Below are 20,775 nucleotides of genomic sequence, written 5' to 3' on the forward strand. Positions count from 1 at the left end.
CCACAGGTGAAAAAATTTATGGGTAACAGGTGATTGTCATGATTGGGTATAAAATGAGCATCCCCGAAAGGCTCAGTCATTCAAAAGCAAGGATGGGGCGAGGTTCACAGCTGTGTCAGCAAATAGTCCCGACAGTTTAAGAACGTTTCTCAGTATACAACTGCAAAGGATTTATGTAATTCATCATCCACAGTTCATACTATTATCGAAATATTCAGAGAATTTGGGCAAATCTTTGCAAGTAGGGGTGTCCCCATACAGCTTTTCCACTTCTGATACCAGATATTTCAGCCTTGAGTTTTTTTTTTATTTCATTTAAACAACAAAAAACAAACAATATTAAAAAACAAGCAAAAAAAGCATAATATCATTAAATGAAAAGTAGCAGAAAGAAGAATCACATCTGCCCCCAATTAAAAAAAAATCTGTATTATATCTAAATACTTACATAAATATGACAAAATATACATCAACAAAAAACTACCATTTACATCCCAATGAACAGCTGAGAAAAAAAAAAAGGTTTTGGCCGATACCGATTTCGACCCGATGTGATAGAACGAATCGTATATTTTTATTACTTTTTTGTATCGTGGAATCTTAAAAAGTCTTGATCAAGTCAAACAGTAAACAATAGTCAACAACAGTCGGTACGAGAAAGACTGGTCCCATTAACCAATGGGTTACATAACTTTATAACTTAAACATAAGAATACAGTACAAATAAATACAACWAATAAATAATAAAATAGAAGACAGTGATGAATTACCTCAATAAATCCAATAAAAACAAAATGTACTTTAAAGTTTAAAATAATACAAGCTCACTTAAGCTGTTTATCCTGGATAGAAATCCTGAGCGTACTACGGGTGGACTGCTTGTATCTGAATGTTAATATCAGAGATTTTACATGCTGATATAATCCGATACTCATTTTTCTACCGATAACAGATATTTATATTGGATTGGGACACCCCTATCTGCAAGTAARCTGCAAGTCTGAAAACCAACAACAAATGCCCGTGACCTTCGATCCTTTAGGCGGAATTGCATTAAAAAAAAAAACCCACATCATTCTGTAAGGGATATTACCACATGGACTCAGGAAGATTACAGAAAACTGTCAGTGAACACGGTGCAAGTTAAAACTCTACCATGCAAAGTGAAAGATGTATATCAAGACCCAGAAACGCCGCCAGCTTTTTTGGGCAGGAGCTCATCGTTTTACACAACTYCATTGGAATTGAGATGTGTAATTTAATTTCAGCTCTCTAAATCATAAAGCCTGGCCTCTGATTGTTGTTTGGGTCAAAAAGGCCTCAGTGACAGCATGAGCCTAAAGATAAATGCAGCAGTTGTAGAGTTGAAGWGATTAATGTTAGGAACTGTTTCCTTTTCCTTGTCCTGTAAATAGGATGTATTAAATAAGGTCATCTATGATGTATGATCCCCCCAACTCCTCATTTCCCATCAGATCATCCCGTGGCCTCTACCTGTTTTGTGACGGCTGGAGGGAGGAGGACACCTTATCTTCACAGAACTTCCTCATGGCGAGAGTACTGAGAGCCTGGTCTGCCCTGCACACAGATACACACAAACACACACACTTTGAGCTTCCAGTCAACCATTTTTCCATCATGGGACGTGCATCAGACTCCAGAAGTACATGGAAAGGATACAGCTGGCCCAGGCCACAGGATAAAGCAGTTTCCACTGTTCCTGTGCAGAATCCAGCAGGCTTAATTCATCAAACAAAACCGTCAACTGAGTCTGCATAAAAATAATTTRCCTCTTTAAATAAGCCAACTGATATATGGCTGATAAATTTAATATAACYKGACGGCTGAATAGTTGAATTTGATTATGTTCCTGGGTTTTACCTCAGCAACATTTAATGCAATCAACGTGTGGACATTGGAAGAAAGCAGAAATTTAATTGTGGCTTTGGATTTCTCCGACACACACACACACTCACCCTGCAGAGATCTTGCTGTAGTGCATGTAGGCTGCGACGATCACGCCAGTTTTCCCTTTATTGCCCTGTAGGAAGGAGWGGGAAGCAAAAGGTCATCGTTCGGCCGGTTTACGCAGCTTTTCAGATGCGACAGTTCGAACGACAACGAGAGACACAAACGGAGAAAAGGTGAGACMGAAAACAACAGAACCAGAGGGGGAAATGCTTCAAATTAAAAAGCTCCCTGCGGTGCTTTGCTCCCCACTTCCTGACACATTCCAGAGACATTCCAGGACCGAATTCCACGAGYGACCCCTCCAGATAGCAGTAGGAAGGCCCCTCGAACACAATGAGCACAAATTAAAGCTTGTTTTGCAGCGCGCCTCTCCCAGCGGAGGACTTCTCCTCAGTGACAACAACTGATCTGCGGCTGACAAATAGTTCTTTCCTGCAGCTGGAATGTTCTGGAGAGTCGGCGAACCCGAAAAGGTAGCCTGGTTTTAACATTTCACTTCTTCAGACCAAGGGAAATAMTAATTSTAGGRGCTCAWTCATACCCAACAACTACTTTTCTGAAACAAAAACAACAACAATGGGCATCAGTAATTCCAGCTTTGACRAAACCGTCCGTCCCTTAAACATCGATCTACATCTGTGTGCTGAGGAGCCTGGGAAAACACAGGAAGTCCACCTTAAAAGGCTCAGCGGCCTCCCGAACTCTGACCTTGCAGTGTAGGACCACCACGTGCTGGGGGTCAGAGGTCAGCCAGGTCTCCATGGCCTTGCATATGGCGCAGATCTTATCCAGCGGCGGGGCGTGGAGGTCGGGCCAGCCRAAGTCATGAACCTGTTACGGAGACACGACAAAAGAGTACGATCTGAGGATAAACTGAGGATTATGATCCGTTGTGTCMTGGAGGTGTACAGAACAGCTGCAGTGCTCAGAAACCAGGTGAGCGTGTGATCGGCAGCAGAAGCTAAGGGGTAAAGCTAAACGGCTGGATTTCCCATTACTGTACATGTTGGTGACAGAGCAGAAAAAAAAGGACTGATGATGTAGAAATCATTAAAACTATTAATAATAATATTAATCCAATTATTATTAATATTTTAGTTTATCTAATCTATCTAATGTAATGCCAGAAAAGCTGTTTGTGTTATGGATTTATTAACAGAAGATAAACAGGAAAACGTCTCATTTTACAACAAGTCAGCAGATTTGATCTTATTTAGCTCAATGTGATCTGAGCAGAACATAATGTAACAGTTTAAAATTAAAATAATCTGATAAAGTCCATGTAATCACTGTTATTTATTAAACTGGTTAGCAGATATTAGCTTGTGGAGCATAAATACAGAGTTTAGCTCTGTTGAATCATGTTACAATTTAACACAAACTATTAAATATTACTTTTTCCTCTGATTAATATTTAGACCTACAGAGTGTAAAATAATATTATAAATGTCTGATTAATATTTAGACCTACAGAGTGTAAAATAATGTTATAAATGTGAGTATTTTTAGGTTCCTGTTAGAGGAACCTGACTTGTTAAGATGTTAGCTAATAGAGACAAGTTTCATCCTATAACCAGAGAATATTTTCTAACTGTTGACTGGTAAATATAAATATTATTATTTTTTATGACAGTAAGAAGAAATAATAAATATACTTTATTACTAGCTGAAGTCATCACTTTTCAACTAGCTAAAGTCTAAGTTACAGGCTGACTTCAGGTCTGGTTTAGATCATTGTTACTTATAAATTATATATTTTTCTGGTATAAATCTGCTGTTTTACGATTGTTGAATGAAATTAACATAGTTATTAATTTATTGTAAAAACATGACAGATAACCTGTGAAACAGATCCGGTTCAGTTTGCCGTTTATCAATTAGTTGTTGCTCTGTTTAGTCACTGTTTCTGCTCCTCCATGTTGTCACAGACGCTAACAGTGGACGGGATGGGTGGGGCTCAGTCTAGGGTTATTATTTAARTCTATGGTTGTCTCCAAGTGAGGGAAAAGTCCTACCTTTGGGTTTAACCGGGTGATATCATGGCGTCGCTCTGAGAGATTCAGCAGCTGAAACAGGAAATAAAAACCACTTTAACAGCAAACTGCATCGTTTTCCAAAAGTCTGCTGAGATCCGGGCGTCTGCTTGCYGCTCCCTCACCAGAAACTTGTCCTGATGTTTGGATTTGAGCATGGCAGCCACCTCCTTCAGGTTGAGCCGGTATCTTTGCTCCTCCAGTTTTGGAGGGAAGAAGACAGAGATGATCCTCTCTGTGATGTAGGTCAGGTCGAAGTCGTAGTGGCGCTCCATCACACGTTCCATCACGCGGTCCACGCTGAAGCTCCTGGTGAAACGAGAGGACAGACAGGAAGTGTGGACTATGCCGATGCTCTGTTTGAGACACCTCTTGTACTTTTATTTCAACAGAAAGAGACTAGGGCTGAAACGATTCCTCGAATAATTTGAGTAATTAGATTACAAAAAAATCCTCGTAAAAAAATATGTTTATAAAATATATAATCAGCACACTTTCGTCCACCCGGAATGTTATTTTTGTTACACAATGCTACGACGTTAGCGCTTCCGCTAACAGTTACACTGTCGATGAGTGTATGTTTGCTAAGCGCTATATTTAGCTTTAGAAGAAGACGAAGAGTGCCAAAGCAAAGTGCTCAGATAATAAACTATAAAATGCATGGAAACATTTATAACTAAACAGAAAAGACAACAATGTGCTTCACGTCCTCGATGTTTCTGCACCGGAACAAAAATGGCTGCTGTATGTACCGAACGCTTCCAGAGTTAACAGGGATTTGTTTACGTTCCTTTAATCTGTGATAATCTGTCACGTTACAGATGTACAAGGAGGAGGTATATTTAAGCTAATGTTATTTGTGCTGACTACTCATGGTGACCTGGCAGGGTTTTATTAAACTGTGTGTACATAAGTTGTGTGATTAAAAACAATATTTACTGTAAGTTTGTCAGATAAAAATAAAAGCACAACAACAGATTGACAGCTTGAGCTGAAATACTTTTATTTGTTGATATGCTTTTATCTTAATTTAAATGAGATACTTGGAGTGAATATTTCAAGTTTCAAAGTATTTATAGAAAATAGTTGGATTTCTTTAATTATTTGCTGCTGTTTTTTTATAATTTCCTTCATTACTTCTGTCATATTTGTTTATAGCTAAGCAGTCAAGATTAAATCTTTTATTGCCTAAATGGGAACTCTGCACCAACCTAATAAAATTCTTTAAAATTATGAATTTTTTGTTACAATTAACGAGAGAACTCTACAAAACTCAACTGCAACAGCCAAATGTTTATATTACCCATTTTACTTATTAAGTTTCTAACTAAAAAATAAAAAGACATTCAGTTTTCCAATCCATAACAATAAATTTACAGCATTTAGATTTTTCTGTGATGTTTAAAAATGATTCAATGTCAGAGTGCTTTTAATTAATGCCTCCTCAAACCTAACACATAAATACAAGTAACTGGAGTTTAAAATGCATGAATTAATACAACTGGTATTGTAATTTTACTTTGATTGCAGCAGGGTCATCAGCAGGTATATATTACCCCTTCACAATATTAAATAATTGTATTTCTCATAAAATAAGCTTAATTACTGCAGAACATCACAATTTTTTATATCCGATTACTCGATTAATCGTCAGAATAATTGATAGATTAATCGATTACTAAAATAATTGTTAGCTGCATTTTAAAAGAGACAAATCCAATCGGTTGCAAAAGTTTACAAAATTGTGTAATTGGGACAACTACTGTGCTCTGACTCCTGTTTTGTTAATTTCAAAAGAACTGTGCATTTTTCTCCTGATTTTGTGTTTCCAACTAGGCTCCAACAGTCCGCCCAGTGTGATACAGACTTTGATTTTACTTTAAAAGTAAGTCTTAATAATCATTTATTAATTTACCTGATTAAAAATAACAAAAAAATATTAGCTTTTGTTTCAGTTGTTAAATTGGGTTCTCCATTTCTACTTCTAGGACATTCGTGAGAATCTGATTACAGTTCAAGTCAACCTCTAACAAACTTTCAAACGCAGCTACAGATCTCTCCTCGTAGCGTGACGTGAAATCTCGCACAAAGTCTGACGGACAGAAACAAACGAGGGAAGAATGAGAAACTGGATAGTCTGTGTAACGTTTAGGTCAGATCACTTTTGTGTACTAAATCACACTTGTGACATTAAAGATTCCAGTGAGAATAAAGAGGTCGTTAGTCTGAGGAATGAATGTAAAAGACACAGATTAGAGCTGACAGCAGTGGAGAGTTAAATATAACCCCGCCCCCCAGGCAATACGTATTAGATGTGTTTGCTACATACTGTACCTTGGTAGGGTGTTCCTCTGTTTGGTGTAGTTTAGGGACTTAGTAGATCCCTATGGAAAACAAAAGAAAAAAAACTAGAGAAAATGCATATCCTACGAAAATGTTTTTACGACTGCTTCTTGCTGAAAGGTTCATTTGAAACATGAAAGAAACACAAAAGAATAAATTAGTTTAAAATAAAATAAAAAAGCTAAATTAGCATAATAAGCTAAAGGTAGCCGAAAAGTCAAAATTAGCTTACAGATGGTGAACGTGGTGTAAAAAAAAGCAAAATTAGCAGAAAAAATAATGAAAGTACAAAAAAGTTGTAATTTGTTGTAAAATAGCTGAAATGCGCATCAAAACAGCTAAAATGTAGCTGAAAATGCTGAATTCAGCATAAAGAAGAAGGAACTCCAGTTTGTAAAACTTAGCAGAAAGAAGCTAAAATGTGAATTTAGCTGTTATGCTGCGTTCACACCGAACACGATTTCAGCTTCAAAATGGCAGCCAACGCTGAAGTTGGTCGCTCGTGCACTTTGAGGTCAGACGCAGGTCAGCTCTTGAAGCGCTGCACGGGAAGAGCCTCCCCGCCCCTCCCTCCTCTGTCGGGCTCTGTTTAATGTCGGACGAGGAAGTGGCTTTGCTTTATTTACAGAGAGCAAGAGCATGTCACGTTCATCAGATAATTAATTCATAATTAATTCACCAGATAATTCAGAGACATTCTGAGTTTCATCACCCAGGAGCTGCGGGAGAGGCTCACAGCTCGCTTTCAGGACTATTTTTGTCCCGAGTCCAGCCTGATGAGCTGCTACCACGCATTGGTGAGGATATCTCCTGTCAGAACACCGACTGCAGGCACTCGATTTCAGCTAAAGAGCTCCTCTCCATCTGTTTCAGGTTAGTGGACATCATTCAGTAAACTGTCCCGTCAGGAAATATGTCTCTACGTCACACAGTGGAGTCTCTCTGATTGGTTGACGCGGCGCGTCGAGCTGCAAAAGTTCAGATTTTCTAACTTCAGCTATTTGCGCCTCAGCGCGTCGAACACTCAGATCGTTCAAATCATTCAAATCGCGCTGCTCTAATCGCGCTTCAAGCAGCACTTCCTGATGCTGCTTGAAGCGCGTCCACCATAGACTTTGTATGTAAACCTGATGCTCCTGATGCTGAAATCGCGTTTGGTGTGAACGCACCATAAAACTATTTTTAGTTAATAACATCTGAACCGTAGCAAAAACTACAGCAAACAGCTGAAATAAGCAGAAAACTGAAAGGAGCATAAAAAGCTCAAATTAGCAGAAAGAAGCAAAAAAATGCATAAATTAGCTGAATAGTTAAAATAAAAGGAAGAAGCTAAAATTAGCATAAAAAAGCTAAAGGTTGCAGAAAAGTTAAAATTAGCTTATAGATGTGAACGTGGTGTAAAAAAGCTAAATTAGCAGAAAAAAGAATGAAAGTACATAAAAGTTGTGATTTGCTGTAAAATAGCTGAAACAACCGAAATGTGCATTGACAGCTAAAATGTAGCTAAAAACGCTGAATTTAGCATAAAGAAGAAGGAGCTCCTGTTTGCAGAACTTAGCAGAAAGTAGCTAAAATGTAAATTTAGCTTAAAAAGTATTTGAACTAATAACAGTTGAACAGTAGCTAAAACTACAGCAAACAGCTGAAATAATAAGCAGAAAGCAACTGAAGGAAACAAGAGCTCAAGTTACCAAAGAGAAGCTGAAAGCCCAAAAAAGTACAGTACTATTCTTCTAGCAGAAGAATAGCAGAAAGGAGCCAAATTTTAAAAAGAAAGAGCAGAAAATGCTAAAATTAACAAAACAAAGTAAATATAGCACAAGGAAGCTAAAATGAGCTGAACCAGAACAAAATGTGTGCAATGAAGATTTATAAAGGTTTTGAAGGGTTTTAAGGATACTGAAAGTGGCTCCATTCATTTTAAAATGGGAAAAATGTGGCTGAAACAGTGAAATAGCAAATTTTTAGTATAAATAGTATAAATAGCTAAAATGCCAAAAGTCAGCCGGAATGTCCTGGAGGAGCTGAACGTTTTGCTACATGAATTTGTGAAATAGCACAGAAATTGTAGAAAAAGACAAATCTGAGGTGCTGTGTAGTCGTCTTATCTGCACACTCTTTTTTTTATACCATTAATTCCAAACATTAACTTTGAAATCGTCGCCCAAACTCCAACCTTACTAATTTATTGCAGGTAAAGAACACTACTACTGCTGCTGCGTCACTGGATCTCATTGCTCTTGTTTTCATTGACTCTGTTTTAAATTAATATCAGAGCTATGAAATCCGTTTTTCCCCCTCTCCCCTTGAAGATTTGAACATTTCTGACAGAACGTGTGACACTGAGGACACGAGGAGAAAAGGGGAGGGTACTGAGGGAAAACAGGGGAAGAAGTGTGCTCACCATGTGTTGATTGTGTTGAGAAGGAGCTGTCCCTCTGCGTTGCTGGAAGAAAAAAAATGGCAATGATAAAAAGAAAGAAGAGAGAAGAGGAGTGACAGGAAGCAGGGTGAGGGGAGGGAGGAGAAAAGAGAGGAGTTTAGAAAAGGGAATAGAGGAAGGAAAGGAGAGTTAATTAAACAAACAAGACTCCCCTAATGGGTAAACACAACTACTTCCTAGAGCAGTGTCCATTTTTTCTTCTTCTCCGCTCAAATTTTGCTCCAGAAATGAACCAATGAGCTCCGACCGATCGGAGAGGTTTGGCTTCCCAGAAGGAATTTAGCTTTCAGGAAACCGTACAGTGGTTTTGGGGGAATCATACTTTCAAACTGTGGATAGCCGTGGTGGGAAAACTTGTCTTGTAAACTCTTGAGGAAACGAAATAAGTAAATGAAGAAGACTTACCAGATCATTCGAGGGAGCTGGGATGCACGCAGAGGTCAGCTGGAATTTACACAAAAAAAAAAAGAAAAACAGCCACATGTTAAAAACACAACTTGATTGCACACAAAACCAACAAACAATAAAATAAACTACATTTGCTTCAAGACAGTGACCTGTCAGAGCTGGGAAATTATTAACAAGTGTTCAAAGAAACAATATAAGGACAAGAAAATTATAAAATTATAAATAGTTTTAAGTTTTATTAGATTATTTTAAATTAGTTTTCTTTGGGTATCTTGCAATGAGACATAAGAGTGATATGGTTAGCTTCAATGAGCTAAACTATGTTACGCATCTCGCTAATGAACAACAGGTATATCTTTGAAATAATCCTTTTAATTTCCTTTGAAACTGATCACTTTTCCCTGCCGGCTGCCAGAGCGCTGGGAAATCCCTTCAAATAACGGTTTGGAGTTTATCCTAATAGAGCTACAATTCCAGATGACATCCCTCCAGACCAATAAAAAGAAAATAATAGCCAAAATTTCAACATGCAACATTGATGCTTTGAGACAGAGAATTCAAAAATAACTTTATACTAAATACTTTTAGTTGTGAATCACATTACCAGCACAGATCTCAAATACTTAGCATGTTATGTTTAGTGTTTAGAACACCATAATGTTTGCACCCAGAGTGATGACCGGGGGGGCGTCTGGTGTTAGTCTTGGGTTGGCACACCAAAAAACAAACAGAATTTCAGATGTTTTATTCTAATATTATATGTAGAACCGATCCTAACAGCAGTTTGATTGATGATACGACTTTGAGAAATCACAGATCATCTTTTATCTCTTCTCGTTTAGACATTTGTAACTCTTTTTATACGTTTTAACAAATCTGCAGCCGCTCGTTTGCAGCTGTTATAGAACGCTGCACCAAGGCTTTTAACTGGCAGCACGACGGCTCAGTGGTTAGCACCGATGCCTCACAGCAAGAAAGTCCTGGGTTCGGACCTGGGGTCTTTCTGTGTGGAGTTTGCATGTTCTCCTCCTGCTTGTGTGGGTTTTCTCCAGGTAATTCGATTTCCCCGACATCTAAAAACATGTGCAATAGGTTGCCTTCAGGCCAAGGCCTCCATTGAAAAAGAGATCTGAGATCTCATTGGTTCTTGCCATTGAAGTCCCGTTGATTATTTAACTTGCCTGGTTAAATAATGGTAAATAAACAAACTGGTACTAACAGAAGGGCACACATTACACCAGTTTTATCCTCTTTACATTGGTTATTGTCAACTTGGGAATTGAATTTAGTCTTGATTTTTAGAGCTCTTAATGGACAGACTCTTCAATATGTTACAGAAATGTTGACTCTTTATTCTTCTGGCTGCAATCTTTGGTCTTCAGGCCCAAATCTCCTGAAGGTTCCCAAAACCAGCTTTAAGACTTGAAGAAACCTGTCTTTTCAAGCAAGAGCCCCTAACAGCTTAACATTAACAAAGTGTTGTTCTGACAAGCTTTTAGCTAAAAGTATTACATGTTTTATTAGTCATATTAACTTATTTTATTGTATGCTTTTATGCTTATATTGCATTTATTTTAGTTTTGCTTCATGTGAAGCAGTATGTGATGTGTATCTATGAAAATTTAATTACTTACTTATCCTGCAATGTTGGAAATAGAGCATCACCTTCTGATATTATTTATTTATTTCACTGTCAAAATAATTTACAAGCCATTTGTTTGAACATCTTCACATTAATCCTCTAAATCCATTAAGTCAGAATCAAAGATTTCAGACCAGCTGCTGAAATTTGAGCTCTGCAGTTTTATTGCTTATAAAATGAGTCTTCAAGCCAGAGCCAGAAAACGCTCCTCCGGGGCTTTTAAAACAAAAAAATGTGACTAATGTTGCTTCACGGTCTTCAGGGACGGAGCAGCTTGCGATCATTGATTCAACTGTTATTTCTATATCGTTTCCAAGAGTGTTTAAAGCTAAATCCACCAAGAAATGGCACCAAAATAAAAGAATAAGGAGGAAATAAAAGTAATCATTGGTTGTACATCAATAACAGATTACCTCAGCTTAATTCCCATCCCTTAGAAATAAATCTTATCGGAAAGATTTGGAATTAAGATATTTAGCCTTAAAAAAGGTCAAAACCTTTTGAAAGCTGACTTCATAGAGCGTTGGCTAAAAGTAGCATACTGACCTCTGAGCGAAATGTTATACTGACCTTTTGCATAGAAAGCATTTCCATCTGTTGACTCTGATAAATTCAATGATCCAGATCAATGTGTATATTTAAGAGAATGCTAAAGGTTAATTTGCTGGAGAAATATGTAAATGTATGAATGGTTGTTCAAGGAGTTAAAGCTTTATTATTTTTTTGTAAACTGAAGATTATTTTGGATTGAATTTATTTATTTGAGAAAAAGGGGCAGATATAATAAGATTTTTTAATCTTCAGCTACCTTTCATTTAATTTATGATTTGTATTTTTGCTGTTGTTTTTAAAGAAATGAATAAACTTAACTAACTAAAAATTAACATCTAGGTTTTGACTGAAACCAGTATTTTAACAAATTGCTTGACTAAATGACCAACTAATGAATGCACAATATGTTCCAAAATGTTGGGACACTGAAATGTAACTAAATGATGTGTACAACAAAGAAACAGTAAATTTGTCAACTAGAATACTGCGTAATAATGGAGAACAGCCGACACTGTTAAATGACGTGTTAAGTGCCAAATATACACGAGTTCAAACGCTTGTTTACAAAACGTTAAGTATGAGCAAACACAAAGCCAAATACGGAGCTGCACAGCTGGAGCAGTGAGACACAAACAGAACGGCCCGTCCGATTCCCATGTCCATGTCTGGTACTGGCCCAAAGGCCGATGAACTGTAACCGAAGCAAACCAGAAGCTCTAATAGAGAGTGGGTCACAATCATGCTTATGTAACCCACACATGTCCACACACTCATGCACAGCCATGTTCCTGCCAAAAAACAAAACTCTTTTTGGACTGTTTATTTGGATCCAGGAAAGGGACAAGGGCTTGTCTATGTTTCATTGTGCACCGAGGGGAAGTTGAAGAGACCCTGAACCTGGGAGGTGCGCCTCCTCACACTCAAATCTGCGTCGAGCTTTTCTGACTTTCTTTCTTTAGCGTGAGGCTCGGTGGCTCGCCACTGCTCTGACGTCATTTCAGACATCAACAGGAAAGCAGAGGAGCTGATAAGGAACTAAACTGAGAACTGTTGTGTTTGAAAAAAAAAATGCAGGAAAAACAAGCTTTTCGCTAAACGATAGCTATCAGATGACAAACATGACAATGTTGTTCCTGCATGAGTCACTTTGAGAGGGAACGAGTCTTTTCCGTGACCGGGGGCGCGGTGTGCAACTTTTCAATCCTTCATGTTTTTGCTTCTCTCGTCTTGATTTCTCTTTTTTGAGGTGAAAACTGATCCAAGCTGATGTTTAGAAATCAAACCCCTCCCTTTTCCCACCAATTTCATCTTTACTTCATTTACACTATTCATTTCCTGTTTATGTTTTAGCCATGCTTTTGTTAATTCTGGCTATTTCGCTGAGTTGAGCTTCCGTTTTGCTTGTTAGATGTCTTTAACAAATTTCAGAAGACTCATTCAGCGCTCAATTTGCAATTTCTTTCCTTTCCTTCCCCTTCATCCCTCTCTCCCTGTGCCCAGGCGAGGGGCCCGTAAAGGGTGGCTGTTGAGCCAGAGAAAACACCCCACAACACACCAGATTCCATCCCCGCCAGCCAACATTTACGCACAAACTTCCTGCTAACAGACCTCCACCCATTTCTCCTCATCTCCTTTTATCCCTTTTGCCACGACTCTTACCTCATCTGATCTTTTATCTAGTATCTCCCACCCTTAGTCTTCCTTACCCTTCCTCTCATCCAGCTCTGCTCTCCCATCCTTTTTCACTTTCCTGTTAACATAAGTACACTGTCCCATTTGGTGTTAATTTAAATGTTTTATCCTTGGTTTTCATCAGGGTTTTCTTGCGCTACAGGAGGAAATTCCTTCTAATCGCAGCCTTTCTTCCGTCACACATCATCTGTCCATTCCAGTGTTTCCGTTCTTTCACCTCTCCAGACTCGGACCTTCCTCTCACTTCTTGCTCCCTGTTCATGACTAACCTAGCTTGTTCTAACTTGCTCAGAATTCAAGTCCTGGCTGCATGTCTGAACACAGTGGTAATTCGAGAGAGGTTTCTGTTTAAAAATACGTAATAACAATAAAATTCCTTCATTTTGCTCATTTTGCTCCTCACTGAAACCTTTCCTCTACAGCCGGTGCTGCTTTTCCTCAGGTGGGTCCAGCTGGTGAAACTCCAAACCCTCTTGACCCTCTCCATCTCCACGCACCCATCCTCATCCTCCTCTCATTGCCAGCCTTCAGTCATCTTCCTCTCTCAGGGTTTTGTTTAGCTGCAGTGGCCCAGACTCTTCTGGCTCTCCCCAACGCGCTCTTTGATCCATCAAAGCCAGAAGCAGCATAGCAAATGGAAAACGCAGAGCCCCGTCTTCTCAAAGCGAGGCTTTCGAGCTGTGTGCTTTAGGTGGATAACTAACGAGTGAGGTAGCAGCTCTGGCATGTTGTTACTGTGAGAAAAGTCAGGGAAAATGTTGGTGGGACCCCGATGCAGCACGCTTCAGAGCGATTCACTTGTGAGTGAATTCTTACAAAAAAAAAAAACTAGATACAGCATAGCGGTACCATATATGACCCACGCACGTATGCAAAGCATCAATGCATCATAACAAGAACTCACCAGGACAGACAGGGTTCCCACACCTTGATCAACATCAAATTCAAGGACCTTTCAAGGACTTTCCAGTACCAATTTCCTCAAATTAAAAGAACAACGCGCAACAGCATTTACCTACTGCAGAATGTTACCAATAAACAGGTTTAATATCATGTAAATTCAATGAAAAACTTAACATAGAAGTTGTTGAGTCAGAAACAATGGTCAGTTTACCGTAATCCTGAGGTATCCAATGTACTTTTTTTTAAATTTAATTTTATAATCTAATTTTTTAAAAGATGATGAAAATCAGTCGTGTGAATAGAGAATTTCAATTCCCAAAAAAACGTTCAAGGACTTTCAAGGACACGTGTAATTTTTGGCTGTTTTCACAAACTTTCCAGGGCCTTAAAATAATTTTTTCAAATTCACAAACTTTGAAGGATTTCAAGGACCTGTAGGAACCCTGGACAGATTTATTGTTTTGGGTGGGGGTCCAGAGGGGGTCAGGGGTGCTCATTGGTGGGCCCATGGATAGCCTTTCATCAGGGCTAAACAACAACAAAATAATAAATTCTGAAGCTCCTATGTAGGGCTGGGCAATAAATCGATTTAATTGATTAATACCAATTTACTATTTATAAAGATTTAATTTTGGGAAAATCAGGATTTTTTTTCCCGCCAGTGCACTTTTGGGGGCTTCTGTGGTTCAGAGGTCACCCCCACCTGTCACTCAAGATGCTTGGTACATGACATGGCAATATGCCAGCTGGCAAAGAGGATCTACTTCCCCAAAAAAGGCACCGTTTCTTCAGTTATATGAAACTGGTTAGGGTTTGCAACCTCAGACTTGGAGCAACAAACACCTCACTGCAAAATCTGTTTGAAGGCTCTTGCTACAAAAAGCATGAGTACAACAAATTTGTTTCAACACCTGAAACAAAGGCACTCCATTAAAAGGGAAACAAAATCAATTAAAATCAAATTTGGGATGAAAAAAATCAGAGATTTTTTCAGAGATTTTTTCAGAGATTTTTTCAATCTCTGATCAGAGATCAGAGATTGCCAAATCAGAGATTTTTTTTTTGTTGTTGGGCCATATCGCCCAGCCCTAGTCCTCTGCTGAATAGTTTTTGAGTTATAAGCATTTTTTTTGGCCAGACACCCCTTTTTCAGATGGGGTACGGGGGCTCATTGGTGGACCCGATAGATAGCTCTTCAGAGCTAAACAAATAAATTAATAAATAAATAAAAATATCTGAAGTTCCCAAGTTGAATAGATTTTGAGTTGAAAGCATTTTTTTATGTCCAGGCAGCCCCTTTTCCAGTGGGGATGGGGTCTGGGAGGGTGGGGGTTCATTGATGGGCCTGATGGATAGCCCTTCATCAGAGCTAAAAAGGAAAAAGAAATCTGAAGCTTGTATATTGAATAGCTTTTGAGTTATAAGCATTTTTGTATGTCCAGACCCCCCATTTTTAGATGAGCCCCCTCCTCAAAAATGGGGTCTATTGTCAAACCGTCAGTTGGTGCAGTGTAGGTCGGACACTTCTACATTCCTGCCAATTGTCATGTTGATCGGTGCAGCCGTTTCTGTGCTAAATCACTGAAAATAAATGTACAAATACGATAAGTATGGTCTGATGTCAGATGTCCGCTGTCAAAGTGTTAAACTAAGATCATCATACACTGAGAAGAAACGGAGGTATAGCTTCTTCTTTTTGTTAAACCTTGTAACCTTTGTTTTCATAACAAGAAAAACCTCATTTTCTAATTACTTCTGAAGGTTTTCATCAGGAATCTTACTTTTTGGAGGACTTCTTATGTAAAAGGTTCTCAGTAGTTGTTCTCTGACTGTTCTTCAGTTTGCGGTCAAACTCATCCAAACCTCATGGGAGGTTCAGTTTTCCCTGACCAGTTAATGCTGAGATATGTCTGCATAAACTCTGGTGGTTTTCTCTCTGTGGTGCAGAGAAATCTTCACTGTTGTAGCTTCTAAAAAAAAACTTGAACCCAACTGCAGCACAAATGCTTGAGTTGCTTTTGAGTCACAAGAACTTTTACATAGTGCAGAACTAAAACCTACAGCCTTAACAATTTTACCAAAACAGGTAAATTAACCAATAGTGATGCTTAAATGGATAAAAAGAATGATGTCATTTTGACTGGACGTTTTCAAGACGCAAATACAACCTCAGAAAATACCTGTGGTTGGACGTATTCCTTTTGGGAAAATCTTCACAGGGTAAATATTATTTCATAGTTTGGATGCTTATAGCGTGACTCCACAGTCTTATAGCTCATGTTTGGTGGAGATTTATAACACAACCTACATGACCCTTTGCTTACTTTGTTTGGTGTTCTCAAAACTTATAATTTAATTTATCATAAAGTCCAAAATCCCTGCAAAAATATGACCTTGAAAACCTTTTTCCTGTTATTCAGCAGTGCTTTTTTAAAAATCTGTTTTTGCGGTCTCATGGAAGTCTGATTTCTACTGGGAATTAGAAAATGTTTGCCTCTGGCCACACAAGCAGTGCTTACTCTTTATGTGAAAATGCTGGCTCAAGCCTTTAGCTGTCACAAAACATGTAACAGTTTCTGTGTGAGAAATGGTTTTGACTCAACTGCTTTTTAACGTGTTCAGTCATTTATTACATTTTTAACATTTAAGGGCATTTAATCTCCTTATTTGGTTTTAAAATAAAGAGAAATCTCAAATCACACCAAGTCGTTATTTCATAATAAAAACTATGCTTTAATAAAAACCACATAGCACAGACTTTAAACTCCTTTAAAAGAAATGTACTTCCAAAGATTTCTTCTCTGAAGGGTCGGTCACACTATATATTCAGACAATTTATTCCAACCTATGATTTTTTTTCCTCTCAACACTGAGGCTGTCTATGTATAAGATAAAATGACATTAAAAATTACTGAAAGCCTGTTATGGGCTTTCTGTAATGCTAACGAGTTGAACAAATATAAAACCTATATGAGTAATTTCGGTTATTTATTTTGTTCAACTCGTTAGCTTTACAGTAAGCCCAAAAGAGGCTTTCAGTATTTTTTTTAAGTCATTTGCTGTACCGATCTGTCGTGGTGAAGCAAGAAATGAGCCAGAAGGCGAAGCTCTCCGTTTACTAGTCGGTCTACGTTCCTACCCTCATCCATGGTCACGAGCTTTGGGTAGTGAACAAAAGAACGAGATCATGGATACAAGCAGCTGAAATGAGTTTCCTCTGCAGGGTGTCTGGGCTCTCCCTTTGAGATAGGGTGAGATGCTCAGTCATCCAGGAGGGACTCAGAGTAGAGCCGCTGCTCCTCCACGTCGAGAGGAGCCAGTTGAGGTGGTTCATCTGGTTAGGATGCCTCCTGGACGCCTCCCTGGTGAGGTGTTCTGGGCACGTCCCACTGGGAGGAGGCCCAGAGGAAGACCCAGGACACGCTGGAGGGACTATGTCTCTTGGCTGGCCTGGGAACACCTTGGGATTCCCCCAGAGGAGCTGGCCCAAGTGGCTGGGGAGAGGGAGGTCTGGGTCTCTCTGCTTAGGCTGCTGCCCCTGAGACAAGACTCCGGATAAGCGGAATAAAACAGATGGACACAGTAACTTATTCAAAACAAATTTTCGTAAGTCAGCATAACTTGTTGAAAATGTGAAAGGGCCATTGCTAATGTTTTCCTGCGTGGAATCATTTTAAACCCACCTGATTATGTGTTAACTATTGTTCATCAGGTTAATCTGAGGCTGTTTTTACTTCACTTTAAGGCATGAAAGAAATACAATATTCAACGCCTGCAACCAAAAGGCAAATGTGGTCAATAATGTTTTTGTCTGTGCAGTTGTGTTCATTTCATGAAACTACTGGACAAAGTTTAAAGAAACATGCCGAAAGACAATTATTTGATGGTAGATCTACAGCTTATTAATTTTAGAGCGTGACATCTCAAGTGTATTGTTTTCAAGTTTTGACCAAAAGGGCTCCAACTCTGCCATTTCTCAACATAAGATGTTGTTAATCTAAAAGTGAGGCATGAACAGCAGTGGGCAATATGAGTTCCTTCAAGGTAGGCTAGGTCTTAGCATTGACTAGTCTGGACACATTCAAAATGCTAAGTTACAAGACCTAATGTCATATTATGTAATGTGGGTATGTTTTTTTCTTCCTTTTTTGTAAACACTCTTTGTTGAACAGGAAAATACCAAACAAAGTCACACCAGTGGTGAAATAAAACAGAGCGGTTTGGGTTTGACACCACAGGGAAGCCATAGACAAAGGCTGCAATCCCAGGAAATCCAACCTCCTTCCTGCAACATCAGACCATTTGAACAGCAAGGACTCAAAGATGCACTTGATCAAGATAAAAATAGCTGGGAGCAAATCTAACAGCCCCAACCAATCCCGGTCCTCATCAACCCATGTGTTTTGTGCTTCCTGGTAATATACGAGTGCTGCTTTTAATGCTGCATTTCTTTTGATGTTCAGCCTTGAGCCTAACGCCCCCACCACCATTCCCTCTGCCCCCCCGTGGGGGAAGGGGGGGGGGGGCTAAACGGACAGAACAGATAGAACAGATGAAAGCTGCAAAGAATCAGCAGTTAAAGTCAATGCTGGCCATGACCTTTTGGTGCTTTCATCATCACCATCATCAAGGAAAGAGCTCAGGAACAATGAAAGTGCCTTAAAGTGAAATGAAACTGAAACGTCACAGCAGCTAAAGATGAAAAGAAGTAGCAGAGCTACATAAGTGGAAGTGAAGGAGGTCACAAACTCTGGTGTTTATTCATTTAACCGAATATTTACCAGTTACCCCAGGTCCTATGAAACAGATGATCTGGTTATTGTACCAGAGAACGTCAAAGACGGACTCCATTACTGCCTTAAAGGCAGTCACGCTAACGCTTGTCGACACTTTGAGCTGTATTGTGTATCTGTTTTACACCAGTTTTCTGTCAAAATTCCACAAACATAAAATGTAAAATGAATGTAAGCTAAAACTTGTCTGAGAAGGTTTTAAATCACTCTTAAAATAGTGAAAGTAACATTAGAAAAGCCTTGTTTATGCACCAATAAGAAACTAAAAAACAGAGATTGAATCTTTTGAAGTTCAGTTTCATATAAAAGGTTATAAAAAAATTAATATCTTGATGAACTGTGACTGGATTAAGAAGTTAATACCTGGAGAAAATGGTCAAACTAGACAGGTCTTTGTCAACCTGGCCTGAAGTAAACTCTTTAAAACGAAGTTGTTCCACAGTTTGACACAAATCTTAAGGACTTATTTTATGATAGTTCTGAAATTTGGATGGCTTAGCGATGTAACACTCCTTCAAATACACACATCATGTCTAAAATCTTTTAATCAGGACATGGGATTCGGGAGAAAACCAGAAATCACTCAAGCTGACTTAAGGAGGCCTTAAAGCCAGTGTTGATCAGAAACCACGCCTGGAGATTAAAGTCAAACCTGTAGTGGAGTTTAATCATGTGTTTGTGAGGTTTGACTTCTTTTTCAAATCAACATGTTTTTGTCTCTTGTTCCCACAATGCACTGTAACCCCAAAAGGTAAAACGGGGATCCCAGGCTTGTTTCTTTTGCCCTAACAGCTGTGAGGAAGTAGGAAGCTATTCCAGGAGATAAATGGGTCCCTGTGGTGGAGTTTTTACAACAAAGTGGAATATAATTCCCTCTTATGAAGCTAACTGCACACATGTTCATATACTCATAAAGAATGCAGATAGAAAACAAATCTCAATGTGCACATGTTGTTGGTGAACAAAGTGTTTTTTAAGTGCATGCTGAAACCGAACCACACCATGGCATTCCCACCCAACCATCTCCAACTTCCTCTCGAGCCAAATAAGCGCTGGAAATTGGAAGTCAGATAAAAATAAATGTGGGTAAACAAACAAAGCAGGAAGACTTGCTCCGTGATGAGTCTGGGACACATCAACAATGGAAAAATGCGCTGCGAGCCAACCGATACCGGGTCTTATTACAGAGCTTCACTTCTTCCCTCCATGTCTACACTTTTGTGGTTTGCCGTCATTCATCCTGTTGATAAGTAGGCACACACATACACAACTCCCAAACGCACAACGTTTCCTCCCGTTTCTATATTTGCGGCACACTTCAGCATAAACAGTGTTTATCATATAAACTGAAAGTATTCAGACGGGTATTGTCAACAACTGCTTTAGGGTCCATCTCAGTTTGCAGCAAACCACAACTTAAACAAAACGTCATTGTGGTCAAAATCTTTATTCACTACCTCTGTTCATTATCCTGAGGAGAAAAAGAGGTGATTTTAACAATTAAAAGCATTCAAAAGATATGCATATCAGGAAAAAACAAAACAAGGATGATCTACTCTACGTAGAAGCTCAATTTCAAAATAAATTGAGTGAAAACAGACTAAAATCATATTATATTGAGAAATGGAGTTCTATTGAGCTATTTTTTGGTAAAAACCTTTAAAAATAAAACTTACCCCCAAACTCATGCAATATTATGAGATGTCACGTGGTCGAGTGTGATGTCAGCTACTCCCACATCAAATTTTAGGTCAATAGCTGTATTATTTCCTGAGGTATGGCCAGTTTTGTGTAGGATAAGGTCAATTAGCCACCCAAAACCCAATTAGTCCAGCTAATGCCCCAGCTTAGTCCCAACTTGGCTAAGTTTCTGTCATGCTTATGGTTTTAACTCCCATCAACACTGCTCAAGAACTTGTTCCTTCAATTACTTGGCCACCCACCCACACACACACACACACACACACACACACACACACACACACACACACACAC

General features: G+C 38.8%; 1 protein-coding gene across 1 annotated transcript in view; it reads right to left on the reverse strand.

Annotated features, from left to right (window-relative positions):
* tns2a (tensin 2a) overlaps positions 1–20,775 on the reverse strand; it is a gene marked incomplete in the record, with an annotated part of 63,270 nt that overhangs the window by 16,228 nt on the left and 26,267 nt on the right. The window contains 8 exon segments of the mRNA XM_014019858.1: positions 1,495–1,578; positions 1,977–2,041; positions 2,680–2,802; positions 3,987–4,037; positions 4,130–4,313; positions 6,339–6,388; positions 8,752–8,793; positions 9,196–9,234. Coding sequence (XP_013875312.1) covers positions 1,495–1,578; positions 1,977–2,041; positions 2,680–2,802; positions 3,987–4,037; positions 4,130–4,313; positions 6,339–6,388; positions 8,752–8,793; positions 9,196–9,234 — 638 coding nt within the window.

This window comes from Austrofundulus limnaeus, unplaced genomic scaffold (genome assembly GCF_001266775.1).
Source record: "Austrofundulus limnaeus strain Quisiro unplaced genomic scaffold, Austrofundulus_limnaeus-1.0 Scaffold234, whole genome shotgun sequence".
Taxonomy (NCBI): Eukaryota; Metazoa; Chordata; class Actinopteri; order Cyprinodontiformes; family Rivulidae; genus Austrofundulus; species Austrofundulus limnaeus.